Source organism: Thamnophis elegans, chromosome 9 (assembly GCF_009769535.1).
Source record: "Thamnophis elegans isolate rThaEle1 chromosome 9, rThaEle1.pri, whole genome shotgun sequence".
Taxonomy (NCBI): Eukaryota; Metazoa; Chordata; class Lepidosauria; order Squamata; family Colubridae; genus Thamnophis; species Thamnophis elegans.
This window is the reverse complement of record NC_045549.1, coordinates 43,294,226-43,311,200: the sequence shown is the minus strand read 5'-3', so window position 1 is coordinate 43,311,200 and position 16,975 is coordinate 43,294,226. Positions and strand designations below refer to the sequence as shown.

Sequence of the window (16,975 nt, the reverse complement as noted above, 5' to 3'; positions counted from 1 at the left end):
TCTTCCGGCAGGGCCCTCCCAACCCCGCACTTCCAATCACTTCCAGCGTACCTTCCTTGCGCTTTCCCTCTCCCTCCAATCGGAAGCCGCCCTCTCTCTGGCGTCTGAAGGAGGCCTGATCCCTCCCCGCGAGAGTCAGCTGTTCCTCCACCCCCCCCCCCGCACCGCCAAGCGCGCGCTCGCCTGCCTCTCGAGCCTCTCCGGGACGGTTGTTTCTCCGCCCCGCCCCTTCCCAGCCGCGGGCGCGCGTGCTTCGCTTGGAGGCAGGAGGAAGAAAGTTACTGAGAGGAGAGGTGGGCGGGAACAGGACAATGGGGGCGGGGGAAGGAGCTTGGGCGCTTCGGGCGCAGCCGATCGTCCGCAGGAGTCGCGATCGGGATGGAGACGAGCAGCCGTCGAGGCGGCCAGAGGTAAATAAGCCCCCGCGGGAAAGCGAGGATTGAGGTTTATCTCGGGGCGGGCGGGTGAACGGACGGCCGAGCAAGTTATTCCCCCCGCGAGACTCGGGCGGCTTCTTCTGAAGCGAAGACGAAGAGCGAGAGGGCAGAGCCCGGCCGGGAAGAGAGGGCCCCGCCGCCGCTTGGTCTGAGTCGCGAAGTGGGAGCGAAGGGAGGCGAAGGGGCCTCGGTGCCCTGCCGCCTGCGGGCTCACACCGGCCGAAGCTGGAAAAAACCTTGGGGCGGCAGGTGTGAAAACCTCGGGGGGAGTGGATGGGAAGAGTCGAGGGTGCCTGGGGGTAGGTGCGGCTTTTCCTCCTGGCTCGTTTGGACGCATCCTCCTGGAATTGCCCGCTGGGTGCGTGGCTGTGTGGGTGTGTGAACGACCAGGGTCAAGCCGAAAGAGTCTTTAAGACACCCCTTTGGCGTTGCTTGACGGAAGCCCCTGGAGGGCTGAGAAGAAAAGATGAACGGCAACTAAGAAGCCTTTTCTTTTGTTTATATCCTTCTCCGTTCTGGTGGCTGCGCCTTCATTAACTCCGCTCCTGCTTGTTTACCTGCGCGCGCGGCTTCTTTCGTCAGGCTCCACAATTAGTGTGTTCACTCTTAAGCAACGTGGAAAATGACCCCCACTCTGGCTCTTTCAAAGTAGATGTACACTTTCTCTTGAGATCAGGCAACACCACTTCATTTTTAATGGGTGCCAGCCAGTGTGCTCTCCGTAAAGACATGACAACAAAGGTAATCTTAACCTGGAGGCTTTTGTAAGAGTAGACTGAGGGGATACCACAGGAGTTGTCCCTCCTAATCCCTTCCCTCTCCAAACATTCGCAGTTAAAGTGGCTACCTCTAGAGGGAAATGAGGAAGAAAAATACCGAAAGGTGTAGTTTTTATTTACAGTGAAGAATTGAGGTCCGTCAGAGCGTTGGAATTCTTAAAATGATTGGAGGTTCCATTATTTGTGATTCGCTTCCATTTGCAGAGCTTAAGCCGAAGCAGAGATCCTATAAAATAGTCAGAGAAATGAGTGTATGAGAGGTTTCAAGTTAGATACTTAGCACTTTTGAAGTTTTATGTGCACTAAAAAATAATAAACTTGGTTTGTGTAAAGACCATTTGGGAATATCTATCGATATTTGCATTTAAAGGTTTAAAAGATTCAAGTTTCAAAATTAATGGTAAATTTGGAGTGTTATATAACTGGGTTACGTTTTAACCATAGATATTCAAGTTGAAGTGTATGAAACATGTTCTATGTATTTCTTGAAAATAGTACATATTAGTACAAGATATAGGTATAGATATGTCAGATCTCAATTTCTTAAAATGCTGTTGCTTCTAACAGGATTCAGGAACTGACTTTAATGTTATCTAAAAATGTTTTAGTAATTTTAGAACTACTGTATAAATATATTTTAAGCCTACAACTTAAAGAAATTTAATTAAAGTGTATGTTTTAATTTCATTGTCATTATATGTTAGAAATATTTTAGCAAAATATGTTTTTCTCTTAAGAAGTTAGCTGAGATTGTTATTTGCATTATGTTGATGCCTGATGAAATTTGCATTTGATGTACAGTTGCCAGATTGTAAATTTAAATTCAACAGATAGGTTCTCTGTGCTTGTTTCTATTCTTATAACCACCTCTATCCAATTATTAAAAATACAAATTATTAAATAAAACTATTCAGCTGCTTCTCGATTATGGATCAGTTTGCCCTAGAAACATGTGAGTTGAAATTGGAGTGGGGGGGGGGAAGAGGAGGTTAAATTACATTAACTTAAATAATTATCATTTGAAAGATGGATGAATAATCACTTATTGAATACATTCATATGTGTATAATGTACAGATACAAATTATTTTAGCAATAACCAAAAGGGCTCATTTTCATTCTCTTTATATGGAGAAGATTAAGAATTATCTACAAAATCATGTGTATGAGTGTATTGATATTGTGTGTGTGTGTGTGCACGCGCATGTGCTTTCAAAGCATCAGTGTTTCATATCCATGCAAAAAAATCTTAAAATAAAAAAGCACTTTCCAAATAATAGTGAAATAACCAAGACTTTTCTTAAAATATTAATAAATATAATAATGCATGTTTATAGATATTTTACTACAATGTAGTAATTAAAGGGCAAAGGGCAGGACCTAAAATTAAAAGGCAGGCTAAAAAAGTAAATATGAGTTGAATATGAGTTCATTTCAGTCATTCGTCATTTCAGTCATGAAAATTGCTAAGATAGTGCTGATACATTTCATACTAGACAATATGATTATTCACATTATTTATTAAATTTTATATGGTGCCCATCTCATTATCAAATGCATGGTTTAAAATGCCATAAATAACAATATAAAACAATTAAAAGGTTAAACATTGGGCACTGAAAGTTAAAATATTAAAATTAATAACAAAATGGATAAAAAAGATTGTGTAAACAGGTAGAGAAATCTTTTCTATTGTATTAGCCATCTCCAGAATGGGACATCTCCATCAGGACTGCTTTTATTATTGATAGTGGAATAATGACTGACATGGCAGAGATTACATTAAGGATGGCTTACACAAATGTCTTGTTAATACTAAGAACATAAAAGTTATATTAATCACAAAAAGTGTTCTTTATAGGCATGCTGTTTTCAAATGTAATTGCCAGGTGTTTCCTGGAAGTCTTAACAGTAAAAGCATATAGGCAATAACCTTTCTACAGTGTTCTCCTATTTACAGTTGTGCTGTCCTAATGTCTTTACTCATTTTCTGAAGGCTAAGTTTACCCACCCATTCAATCTTTCTTAATAAGATTTTTTGGGTCGTGCCGTGAGCAACGTCTTTTCCTTCTCTGAATCAGTTCCATTTTTTTCTGAATCCTTCTTAGAAGGTGATGTTCATAACTGGACCCAAGTCTGACCAAAAGAGGAAAAATGTCTGATTTGGAAATTATATTTCTGCTAATATTCATGCTGCAATTGCTTTTTTTCCTAGCATGTCATTCTGTTAGCTCATACTCATGTAATAGTTTGCACTACACTACTATTCAATATCTTTTTCACAAATATTACTGTCAGGTTAAGTATTCTACATTTTGAGTTTTGTTTTTTAAACTTCTGCATTTGTCTCTATCACATATCACTATTATGGTACTTTCAACTAATTGCTCATCAAGATAATTTTGAATTTTATTTCTGTCTTCTACAGTATTAGCTGCTATATCTCATTCAATTTTATATCATTTCTAAATCCCATAAGCTTCCTTTTAACTTTTCGTACAACTCATTCATGAAAATATTGAAAAGTAGAGATATTAGGACCAGGAAATTCCAAGTTACCTTTGAATTTTTTCTTGTTGATCGATCTGTTATTGCACTTGTTTCAGATTTTCATAAACACTCTCTGTGTTTATCTGTTTCTGCTATCCCCACTTTTACCACATTGTTTGCAGTTGTATTTTTAGCATCTCTTATTTAGAAACTCTGAAACCTTAAGGCGGGTTTCTTTTCTCAAGGTCTTCTATTTAGCAATGCTCTTGAGTTTATTAAAATCTGCTTTCTTGAAGTATGAGATATGCTTTTGCTTATCATTTCCACTTAATCAACCAAGTATTGTTAGTTATTAAGGCTGCCTGATTCTCTTGTACCTTCCTCCTTCTAAAGGAAAAAGTTATCAGAAACAAAGTTCACAGATTCCTGGAAGCAGTGTGCTGATACTTAGTCTTCCAATAATTGATATTGTAGTTAAAGCTTCCTGTATCTACAGTTTTATGTTTGTTTGAAAAATCTACAATTTGCATTATGAAGATTTCAACCATATCTTGTTTTTGACTAGACAACTAATGTTGTTAGTTGCGAAGTCATGTCTGACCCATCGCAACCCCATGGACAATATTCCTCCAGGCCTTCCTGTCCTCTACCATCCTCTGGAGTCAATTTAAGCTCCCGCTTACTGCTCCAGTGACTCCATCCAGCCACCTCTTTCTCTGTCATCCCTTTCTTCTTTTGTGCTCAATCTTTCCCAGCATTAGGCTCTTCTCCAGTGAATCCTTCCTTCTTATTAAATGGCCAAAGTATTTGAGTTTCATCTTCAGGATCTGGCAAGTAATAGTAGATACCAATAGTATTTTTCTTTATCTCTTTTAGATGCCCTTTGATAGCACAGTTTAGTTAAGTACTATTAAGTTTGGTTGCAATTTATTTATTTATTTTTAGCATATGGCACGTGATAGCCAGGGATCATCAAGGTGGCTGGCTGCCTCTGTGAAAGGATTTTTTTCAGATGGTGTTATCTTTACCCGTGGGATTCCTGAATGCTGGTAGGCAATCGAGGGAGGCTCCTTTCTTGTCCCTACATAGTTTATTCACTCACAGGAATCGAGCCACCGACCTCAGCGGTGCACAGACCCAGAGACTTACCACGTGAACCACCGCTCAGATGACTTTATAGTTTTATCAAGTTTATTAATTTGGATTCCTAAGATATTTTTAACATATAGTGCAATGCCTTCTCTATTTCTATTGTTTCTGTTCCTTCTGAACAAATTGTGTCTTTTAGTTGCTATAATCTAGTCATGAAAACCATTCTGGCAGGTTTCCATTATTATATTTATGTTTATAGCAAAACCTAAAATCATATTTTTCATATTGTAAACATTAATGTAGCGGGGTGTGCAGTGGCCTACCGGTAAAGAAGCTGGGCTTCTCGACTGAAAGATTGGCAGTTCAAGACACAAGTACAGGGTGACAGGGTGAGCTTCCATCTTACCCCATCTCCTGCTAACTTAGCAATTCTAAAGCATGCAAATGCTAGTAGACAAATTGGTATCTCATCGGGGGCAAGGTAATGGTGTTCTGTGCGCCTTAGAATTATAATCATGCTGGCCACATGACTACAGACAACGCTGGATCCTTTGGCTATGAAATGAAGATGAACACTGCCCCCTAGAGTCAGGCATGACTGAAACAGGGAAACCTTTATCTTTAAACATTAAATGTATAGACAATAAAGGTTGAATATTTTATCCATCAATATTCATACAGTATATGTATTTTTTAATGAATAATTTAAGAACTTCTACTTCAACACCTTCTGTCCCAAAGATGCTTTTTCAGGAGGCAACTGGAATTTCTTGTTTTTTCTTTGAAGATGTTTCGCTTCTAAAGAGCTACTTCAGTTTTTCTTGGATGAGAAGCGAAACATCTTCAAAGAAAAAAACAAGAAAGTCCAGTTGCCTGCTGAAAAAGCATCTTTGGGACAACCATGACCTGGATGACTGAGAAGCTCTACAGACGTCAACACCTTCTCTTTCTACAGTAAACAACTCTTTATCCAAGTTACTCATTTGAGGAATTCTTTTTCTGACTTTTCAAGCCTTATGAAAATTACCATGCTGTGATACAAAATATTTCTTCCAAGCCTTCTGAGGAATAGTCTGTTTAATATCAGTAATATACCATCTAAATAATTTGGGATACCCAAATCTCTCCATTCACTTCATTTGTGTACCTAGTTCTTTCATTCCTTGAGTTATGGTATTCTTTCTCTTTCTTGTCTTCCATGGAATGAAAGAGAGGAAGAAAATACAGCCAAAAGACCCAAAAGTTCTTAAGCTTTTTTCCAAGACCATAATCATGTAATTATAGCTGTTCTTTATAACCTAAAATAATTCTTTGCTGTTTACATCTGCTCATGTTAGAAAACATTATACATTATAAATAATAGCCTTGCCTTTCCCCCACTGTCTACTATCATGAACATTTTTATCCAAAATGTGTATATGGGACTGGATCTGTTTCAATTTTATTTGATTCTGAACAATTTCATTGGAGTTATTTTTAATTATTATGATTTTCTTACTGTTTTGTATACTATACTTTGATAAAAGAGCATAATACATCATTATCTTTATACATTATGGAACAGTCCTTTCCCAATTTCTTCTCTTTAGATAGGTTACAAATTGCTTTTATTGCTTTTATGTTAAACTACAAGCCTCTTTAATCGGAACAATTCACACACTTCAGTTCTAAAAGCTGACTAGCATTTTTTAATTTGTTGATTATAAGAAAGATTCTTAGTATTTTCCAGTGGAAGAGAGGGAGGGGTCACGTGTGGGTATTCTCAAAGCCTGATTGGTCCAAAGACTGAGAGCAAACTTCTTAAATACTCCTGCCTTCCATTCTTCCCCAGTTTCCTCTCAGTCTCTTGGTCCAAGCACTGTTTGAGAATTTGTGTCTAGGTAGGAAAGTTGATTTATTCAATCTGATCTTGTATTTGGCTAAATTGGGCATTTTAAATTTTCTTAAATTCTAAATTGCAGCTGCAGCCCAAGGGACAGTCCTTTCTGCCTCGGGCGGTCGGGAAAGACCCTGTGGGGCGTCCGTCCTCCTCTCCGTGGGCCCGGAGCCTTAGCCCTATCCCCGGGACTGGGGGGGTGCAAGCCGGTGTGCCGCGAGATCCCCCAGTGTTATAAAGCCCACTTTCTTCCGAGGCATCAGGCAGAGCCTCTGAGCACATTTTCGGCCTCCTCCTTTCCGCGCCAGCTGCTTTCGAGGTCTGGCGGCCATTTTACCTGCCGCCACATGCGCGAGGCCTTCTTTATTTATGGAGCTGATCGGGAGGCCCAGGCTGGGGTGTTCGGCCTAGTTCCTTGCTAGCCCTTCGAAGGCCCAGGTTCCAGTGGAGCCTACAGAGGCCTGGTTTCTCTCCCTCTGCGCTGCAGGACATGTAAGTGGGGTGATGAAGGAGGGCTTGGAAATCCCCCAGGGCCAGGCTGAGAGCCTGATGGGGGTGGAAGGAGGCCGGGGGCAGGGGATCGTTCCCGGGGACCCCCAGCCAGGCCCTTGGCAGCTCAGCGCCCCTCTAGGGCTTCTACAAGGGAAGGGGCCAGGAGGCACAAGGCCCTGGAAAAGACCTTCGCCAGAGCTGAGAAGCAGGCCAAGTCAGCCAGGCCTGCCTCTGCCAGCAAATCCAGGTTGCCCCTCAGGCCTCCTTCTGATCATTCTTCGCCTAGGGGGTTCTGTCCCTCTTCTCGCTCGGTATCCCAGGCCAGATCCTGCAGTTATTCCAGATACAGGAGATCTCCTTCTCCCTCCCCTTCAGTTTCTCCTGGATTGGCGAGGTATAGATTTGCGGACCCCTTGGAAGGGACCTCTAGGGAGCATCATTCTGCCCGTAGGTTGGCTCCACAGGCTCCTAGTTCATCCTATAGGGACATGGAGGACCTGGATCACCTCCCTGAAGGGATCAAAAGGCTTATTTCTGCAGCTATTTCATGGGGCATTGCCCAGTGGGATAGGAGTTCCCACTCATCTAGGCCTCAAGGGGATCCAGGCCATCACCAGTATAGGGCTTCCTCTCCTTCCATGGTTAGCCAGGGCTCTGTCATGGGGGAGGAGAATCTCCAGAATATGGATTCTCGGAGGACGAGGATGCGGCCCCTCCTGATTCTCCTTCTTCTTCGGGTCTTTTTCTTCCGGCCATGTTCAAGACACTCTTGAACAAGGCGAGGAAAACCACCAAGATTGGGACAGGGGATCCCACGGTGCCTCCGCCTAGGGATCCGGACATGGCCATGTTTTCAAACACGGCCACGAACAAGGAGGAGATTCCGGCCTCTCCTTTGTTCATGGAGGTCCTGACCAACCAGTGAGATCGACCCTTTAATTTCTCTAATCCTGGGAGTAATGACCGTCTCTTCTACAACGTGGAGCAGGCCTTTGCCCATGCCATTCAGTTGCCCACTATTGACACCCCGGTTGCTACTTTGGTCTCCTCTTCCCCGGTGGTGTCCGGTGATGCAGCGGACAAGTTGAAACCTGAGGATAAGTGGGCGGAGCTTACCTTATGGAAGAATTTCAACGCCACTGCCTGGGCCATAAAGGCCACGGCTGCAGCCTCGTATTTTAATCGCACTACGGTCATGTGGCTCCGCCAGCTCCAGGATCGCATCCCGATCCAGGAAGAGCGACTCCATCAGGACCTAACTAAGATTATTGCTGCCTCGCAATTTTCTGCAGATGCGACCCTGGACACGGTTAAGTTTATGCCTAGTGCCTTGGCCAACTCAGTTACGTCCTGCCGCCTTCTGTGGCTTTGTAACTGGCAGATGGATAACAAGGCCAAGTGGAATCTGGTGACGGACCCCAATCTCTTTGGGGAGGCTCTTGACCCCATTCTGGTTGAGAATAGGGACAAGAAAAAGGTCCTTCCATCCAACGCTAAAAAGTCTTGGGCTCATCCTTATCGTTGGCCGTCGTACAGGACTTCCGACTTTGACCATCATCAGCGTTTTTCTTCTTTCAGATTAGACAGGCAATTTTCTCGGCCAGCCTATCAGGACCGGAACAGGTTCCAGCATCAGTGCCGGCGGCCCTTTCAAGGTGGCAGCGGTCACCCTTACCGCAGAGGGAAGTGACTCGAACCTGAGTCGTCCCATAGGCGGCCGCCTGTCCCTCTATGCAGATCGATGGGACGAGATCACGTCAGACGCCTGGGTCAGGTCCACAGTCCATCAAGGTCTCAGGTTAGAATTTCTTTCCACCCCTCCGAATCTCTTCAGGTCGTTCCCTCCGTCCCGGAGCTTGGAGCACCGCCGTCTGATGGATCAGGCCATAAAACATCTTTTCAACATTCAGGCAGTGGAGACAGTTCCCCTTGTGGAACGGGGTCTGGGCCACTACTCCAACCTGTTTGTGGTTCCGAAGAGTTCGGGGGGCTGGAGGGCAATTCTGGACCTCAAGTGCCTGAACCGTTTCTTGGTGTACAGGTGCTTCAAGATGTCCTCCCTCAAGTCCATCCTTCAGAGCATCCGAAAGGGGGATTTCTTAGTATTGGTAGACCTGACAGAGGCCTACCTTCACATTCCAATTCTCACAGCTCATTGCAGGTTTCTGAGATTTTCGCACAGGGACCGCCATTACCAGTACAGGGCTCTTCCCTTTGGGTTAGCTTCAGCCCCTCACATGTTTACGAAGGTGTTGGCGGCATTGGCGACTCACCTTCACTCCATCCCAGTGAGGCTCCAATGCTACCTGGACGATGTCATAGTCCAGGCGGGGTCCCTCCCTCGAGCGGTGGCGGACCTTCAACTTACCATCAGGCGTCTTCAATCCCTGGGGTTTTCAGTGAACTTCCCCAAGAGCCGTCTATCCCCTTCCACATGCATCCTTCACTTAGTGACAGTCATAGACTCCGGGTTGGGGGTGGTCTGTCTTTCCCTGGACTGTCAGGAGAGTCTATGCCAGCTCGCAGGCAAGGTTCACAGAAGTTGGTTAGTTTCAGTCCTGACATTGTCTCAGTTGCTAGGCAAGATGGTCTCTTGTATTGGGATCGTCCCGTGGGCCAGGCTCCATCTCCGGCCCCTTCAGTGGGAGCTCATCCCCATTCAAAGGGGAAGGATGAGCAACTCTCCGAACTCTCCACATTATGGCGGAGGTCCGGGTCTCCCTCAGCTGTGGATCTCCCCGCTATCCAACAGAGCTGCTCCTTCTGGGAGCTGGCAGGGTGACCGTGACCACAGACACGAGTCTGTTCGGTTGGGGGGCCCTGGTGGGCTCCCGGTTGGCCCAGGGCAGGTGGACTGCCTCAGATCTCCGACACAATATAAATTGGTTGGAACTGAAGGCAGCGCACCTGGCCCTGCAACACTTCCAGACCTCTGTGGAGGGTTGTCACATGCTTCTCCTGACAAACAATGTGGCCACCAAGGAACACATAAATCGTCAAAGGGGGACTCACTCTTTGGCTGGAGGGCCGGAGGATCAGCGCCTGACGGAGCGTCACCTATCGTCCTTGGTGCCGGAGCACATCTCCAGTCTGTCCAACCACCAGGTGGACTGGCTGAACCAGGCAACCCTGGACAATGGTGAGTGGCAGCTCCACCCATCCTTGTTTCGGGGGATCTCTTGGAGGTTTGGCACTCCTCTGGTGGACCTCTTCGCCATGCCGGCAAACTTGCAACTGCCAAGATTCTTCACCCGGTTCCAGACCCGCCGGAGCAGGTGGCCTCAAGGCCTTCTTTATGCCTTCCCCCCCGATTCCCCTCATCCCCGGGACCCCCAGGAAGGTGTTAGTGGAGAGGGCACTAGTCATCGTCGTGGCCCCTTATTGGCCCAGGAGGCCCTGGTTCGTGGATCTAGTCCAGCTGTCAGTGGCTCCTCCATGAAGGATTCCACAGGAGGAGGTTGTTTTGCGCCAGGGGGTCTTGATTCACCCGGAGCCCCAGTGGCTTCATCTGACTGCCTGGCTCTTGAACGGCGTCTTCTGAGGAGGGCTAACCTGTCCTCAGGAGTTATACGCGCCATCGAGGCTTCTAGGCGCCCATCGACGACCCGGATTTACAACTCCACCTGGGCGGCCTTTGTTAGGTGGTGCTCCCCGCTTGGCATTCATCCTGCCAGGGCCACTATTCCTCATGTCCTGGACTTTCTGCAGAAGGGTCTGGACGATGGGCTATCACATAACACCTGCGGCACTGTCTTCGGTCTTGGGGGGTGTGAGGTCTTCCTCCCTCTCTCACGTTCCCCTGAAGCGCTTTCTTAGAGGGGCGGCCAATCTCAGGCCGCCCTATTCACAGGTTCCCTATATGGGACCTACCGCTAGTTCTCAGGGCCTTAACAGGGCTCCCGTTCGAACCTCTCTGGTCTGTTCATCTGAGATTCTTGTCCCTTAAGGTAGTCTTTCTGGTGGCTATTACCTTGGCCCGGCGTATATCGGAGCTGGGCGCTCTTTCCTCCAAGGGTGCCATTTTCACCAGGATAGAGTGGTTCTTCGCCTTGACCCTACCTTTCTCCCCAAGGTGAACACTCCCTTTCATCAGGCGCAGGAAATCATCCTGCCTGATTTTTGTCCGGGCCCTTCCAGTTATAGGGAGAGACTCTGGCACCGTTTGGACGTTCGTCACACGTTGGGCATTTGTCTCGGGAGGACTGCAGGGGTTCGCAGATTGGAGGACTTGTTGTCTCCTTCCAGCCTGGGACATTGGGGGCCAGGGTGTCTTTGACTACCATTGGCCATTGACTGCGACAGGCCATCGTGGGGGCTTATGAGGCGGTGGGCAGTCCGGTTCCTTTATGCCCCAAAAGTTTGAAATTCTAGCCCAATACTATAACATTCTACATAAGATATGAAGTATGTAACTTGGTAAACCAGTATTTCTAACTATGTTACAAGTTACCCACCCCAATAAACAAGTCCTAAGTGATTTGTTTTTAACAAATTTCTCTGAAGATAAAAAAATAAATGACAGACAAAAACGTTTCCAAAATTGCAAAGCTCATTCCCAACAAACCAGTGTTTGTTAAATGATCTACCAAGAGTCATGCCCCTTTTTCCAAATAAATCAGTGTATGTGATATGAAATCACATGTCTCTGGCAATTTAGTTAGTGTTTCTTGTATGAAATAATGTCTCTGTTAATAAAGTCAGTGTCATATGAAAATACAAGCTACAGTATATTTATTAAATGCTAACAGCTTTTTTCTCTAAAGCACTCAAAAAAAGTATAAAATTAAACGCTAGCCGCAGTGGTGCTTTTGAAAAAATAGTGGTTCTCTATGCCTATTAAATAATGTTTAATATTTTTCTCTGAAACAAAATTAAGAATGAAATAACATCTGTGTTGCTAAACCAACATTTACTATATATCAAACATTTCATATCAAATCAGTGTTACTTGAATTAATGTGATAATAAATTATAAGTATCTGTTCCAATAAAGCAGCATTCCTAGAAAACCACAAGTTTCATAGTAAACAAGGTCTGAAATCAAAAGACTCCCTAAGATAAAAGTGTGTGTGTGTGTGTGTGTGTTTAAGAGAGTGTGTGTGTGCTTGTGTGTGTGTTTGTAGGTTTTTTATACCTAAGCCACAGTTTGTGATAGGAAAGTATAAGAAGTAAATTAGTATTGGGGGGAAAAAACTACTAGTGTTTAGGTAATATACTGTCCTCTGAAACAAACAGTAACACATAACCTGAAACATGTTTTTGACATCTTGTTGCTGGCAGCACTTTTATTTATATGCTTACTGGCCACTCCCATTCTTCTTTTGCTTACTAAGTAGGAGGTATCCAGCAAAGATTCTATTCCAGGGGCTGTAACTAGAAGCGTTGCTTATGTGCTTTGTTACTTTGGTGCAGGCCTCCTGATGCTGTTTGCGTCTTGGATATTTTTCTTCTTTGGGCAGAGGCAGAGACTGGCGAAGAAAGTGTATAATTATAATTACCCCTCCCCTTTCTTTCAGATTTTGAAAGATGATATGAACTATGCATAGAATTATTTCGGCGACACAAAAGAAGAAATGTGATATATTGCCAATATTGAGAAAGAAGAATCAACATAAAATCCCTGCATACAATACGAGCTAAGAACTCCTGATTTTTGATAGTTGCTATTTTATTTTTAAAACTTTTGACAAAATGATACTACAGTAGAATTTAAAAGGAAGATGAGCATTATCAATAATTATTTTTACAGTTTTTCAGATTACATCAACTTTATTCACTGGAGTTTCTGATATTCTTATGCTCTATTTTGATCAGCTTTTAAAAACTATTTTCATAAACCAAACAGAGCGTAACCACATTATTTAAGTGCAGGCTGAAGAGTTGGAAGCATGATCACAGTGCCATAATTTTTTAAAGGCTGTTGTCTGAATTGCCTTGTTTAGCTCAGATTACTTATATCTTCCTTTATATAAATCTATATTTGTTTCCTAAATAATGGCATGGGCAAAATTCTTGAGAAAACCTGGAGGAAATCTTGGAAAAGTGTATCAGCCTGGAAGTGTGATGTCCCTGGCTCCCACCAAAGGCTTGTTAAATGAACCAGGACAAAACAGCTGCTTTCTTAACAGTGCCGTACAGGTAAGGAAAAGCTACAATCAATCCAAAGAGCTCCATGAGTTGTGAAAGCACTGTAAACATGTTGTATTACAGATACGTTAATCTACATTCCTGTTACTACCAATATATGTTAAAGAGTTTTCCACTTCATACTTTTGATTGTTTTGATATCCTTTGTTAAGAGAAAAGTCTTTCTAGTGGCAACAGGGAGTAAATGATTACTCTTACTAGTCATAAACTCCAGTACAGTTAATTTTTATTTGGTTGTCTGTTAAAGATGAGATAATAATCAAGTAAAAAATTATAGACCAGACCAAAGATATCAAAAAGGGATAGGTGAAATATCAGAATGAAAGGACAAATTTTATAGAATACAAAAAAGATAATTTATTTTGAGGAAAAAAGAGTATAATGGATTTCAAAGTTCTTCATCAGTGCAATTCTTAATTTTATTTATGCGCCACCTTTATTATTTTTATAAATAACTCAAGGTGGTAAACACACGCAATTCTCAATTTTACAGCTTGTTCAGACATTTTTTTTTTGCTATAATGTTATCTTTTTTAATAAAGGTAGTTTTAAGTATCTGTTTCTGACACAACTGATCACAAGGAGCATCTAGATAAAATATTTGGTATAAAAATATTGAAAATAGATGCAACATTTATTGAAAAAATGAATTAACAAATGTTTATTAATTATACAGTTCAAAGGTCACTCCCAAAATAGGCATTTCTTACAATTGTAGTTGAAATAAATATTGATCAATATATGGTAATAAGCTCCTCCTTTCAGAAAAAACTGTAGAATATTAATTCCAACAAGGTCCCTTAGATAAACTGTGATAACAGTTAGCTAATACATCATGAAAATTAATGATTACAATATGAATATTGGAAACATAGCAATGTCAAAACTTCCCATTTGTGAAACACACACACACACATACACACACACACACACACACACACACACACACACATTGCCCTGCTTACAGAAAGTGCCTCTCCAGTTAACCCTTATTACATTGTAACAGCTAAGGTGATGCGCCCGTCGATGTGAGTGATATTGAGTTGGCCATGCCCACCCAGTCACATGACCACTGAGCCACTCCTACCCAGCTGGTCATCAGGGCAGAGAACTGGTTGTTAAATTATTTGAATCCCACCATAGATAGATAGATGGACAGACAGACAGACAGACAGACAGATGATAGATAGATAGATAGATAGATAGATAGATAGATAGATAGATAGATAGATAGATAGATAGATAGATACTTTGCACAGTCATTAAAGTGACTGTTTCTCAAAGGTTCAAGTTTATGTGATTTATATGTTTATATATCTTATTCTATGGTACTGAGTTTATATGTCTATGTATGTTGGTTATCTTTGATTTTTTGGATAATATATAAAATTAGAACGTGGGTAGTAATCAGAGGTGGGTTCCTGCCAATTCTAACCTCTTCTATAGAAGAGGTTCCACAAATCTACCATGCCGTTTAGAACCTGTTCCAGCTCCATCCCCCCGCCCGTCCGCACCATGCTTGCCTTGCCCGCCGCTCACCCATCAATCCACCCACCTCTAAGAGTCCTATCTAAACCTTAAAATCTTAAAGCTGTCAAGTTTGAACATCTCTGGGGTTTTTTTTCTAGAGGGTTAGGGGCAGTGACGTGCGGTGACGGTTACCATTGGTGAGGCAAGACTGCAGCAGCGGCGAGAAGCAACGTCCCCGGCACTGTGTCCGACAGGCGTCTCGCATTTATGGCGGACATAAACGCGAGACGCCTGTCGGACACAGTGGCGGGGGTGTTGCTTCTCACCACCGTCATGCTCCACTGCCTTGCCCCCCGCCTCCTCCGATGAACAATCCTGCAGCCAGCCCACCCACCCCTCGCCCGACCTGCTCCCTGCCTGGACTCACGGGTCTTCTCCTCCTCCTCCTCGTCCCTGCTCGGTGCTGGGCTGGCTGCAGGCCGGGGCATCAGGATTGTATGTATGAGGAGGCAGGGGGGGCAAGGCAGTGGAGCGCGACGGCGGCGAGAAGCATTTCAGATGGAGCCGGGACACTCGGAAGGCAATCCGGAACTTCGGCATGCCTTTAAGTTCCGGCTTGCCTTCCGGGTGTCCCGGCTCCATCTGAGATGCTTCTCGCCGCCGTCGCATTCCACCGCCTTGCCCCCCCCCCGCCTCCTCATACGAACAATCCTGCTGCCCCAGCCTGCAGCCACAGCCCACCCACCCCCGCCCGACCTGCTCCCTGCCTGGACTCACCGCTCTCCTCCTCCTCCTCTTCCCCGCTCAGTGCTGGGCTTTAAAGGGGTCTCCCCTCCCCAGCCAGCCAGCCCACCCAGCCAATTCCTCCCCCCACCACCACTGTGTCCAACAGGCCAGGTGTCTCGCGTTTATGGTGGACATAAATGCGAGACGCCTGGCCTGTTGAAACACAACGGCAAGAACGTCCCTGCCGCTTCCGTGCTCCGCCGCCTCGCCCCCCTGCCTCCTCCGACCCCACCGCTGTGAAGAAAGAAAAAAAACACACACACACAAACCTCACAATAAAAAATTAAATTTTTTATTAAATTACAAATTAAATTACAATAAATTTGAATCCCCCCCTCCCTTCGTCCGATCCACCTTTTCCAGCTGTGGAAACTCTCTCAACTCTCCTCTTGTCCGGCCAATGTAAGCGTGATCAACGTAAGCTCCTAAGGCATGATTCGCTGCTCCCCGATCAGGAGGCGGGAGAATCCGTGCCTCTTTTGCATATGAAAGTGTTCGCTTGTTAACTCCGCCTTAACTTTTAAAAGGCGAACAATTCCTTAGGCAAAAGAGGCTCCGACTTCTCTGGCCTTCTCCCATAGTTAACACGGAGAGCAGACACCAAGCCACTGTGACTTTGAATCTGGTAGCAACTACCCTGGCTTTAATTATTAAAAAAAAATTATTTAAAATTCTTCCTTTCCCTCAGGAGACTGGTGAGGCCCCACCTCCCCTGCCTCTAGTGACTGCACGTCCCTGGTTAGGGGTGAAAGGTTGTAACTTGACAGCTTTAAGACTTGCGTGCTTCAAATGCCAGAGTTTCTGAGCCAACATTTTGGTTGCTAAGCAAAAGTGTTGTTAAGTGAGTTTCACCACATTTTACAAGTTGTCCATGCCCACCCAGTCACATGACTGCCAAGCCACTCCCACTCAATCACATAGCTGGCAAGCCACTCCCACCCGGTCAAATGGCCAGCAAGCTACTCCCACAAAGCATGCCACACCTACAGAAGAGGTTTCAAAAATTTTTGAAACCCACCACTTGTAATGAAATACAAAGAATTTCAATTGGAGTATCTGAAGTGCTTGTGAGGTTGGCTGTAATTCAAAGTATTATTATTCTAAGTACAATAATTCTCTGGAAAGGATATTGTATATTAGAGGATGTTATGACAACTACACAGCCTTGCAATAATAATGTTACTTGAAAAATTTCACAAGATATGAATATTAAAGCATAATTTTAAAATATCATATACTATCAATAATTAAAATTCCATTTTCCTAAACTTATTGAAAAGTGCTGTATCTGTCCCTTCTTCCTTAATTCCCCCTCATGTTAGTTAGTGTTGAACAAAGGTGAATACTATGATTGATCCACTAATGATGGCTTTCTTTCATAGCAAAATACTATTATTTTGCAAGAAT

General features: G+C 44.0%; 1 protein-coding gene across 1 annotated transcript in view; it reads left to right on the top strand.

The window, feature by feature from the left end:
- The first annotated feature begins 223 nt into the window (after positions 1-223).
- Positions 224-16,975, top strand: part of LOC116513153 (inactive ubiquitin carboxyl-terminal hydrolase 53-like) — a 44,490-nt gene continuing 27,738 nt past the window's right edge. The window contains exons 1-2 of the mRNA XM_032224045.1: positions 224-410; positions 12,682-13,303. Coding sequence (XP_032079936.1) covers positions 13,160-13,303 — 144 coding nt within the window. The 5' untranslated portion in view covers positions 224-410; positions 12,682-13,159. The remainder of the gene's footprint in view (positions 411-12,681; positions 13,304-16,975) is intronic.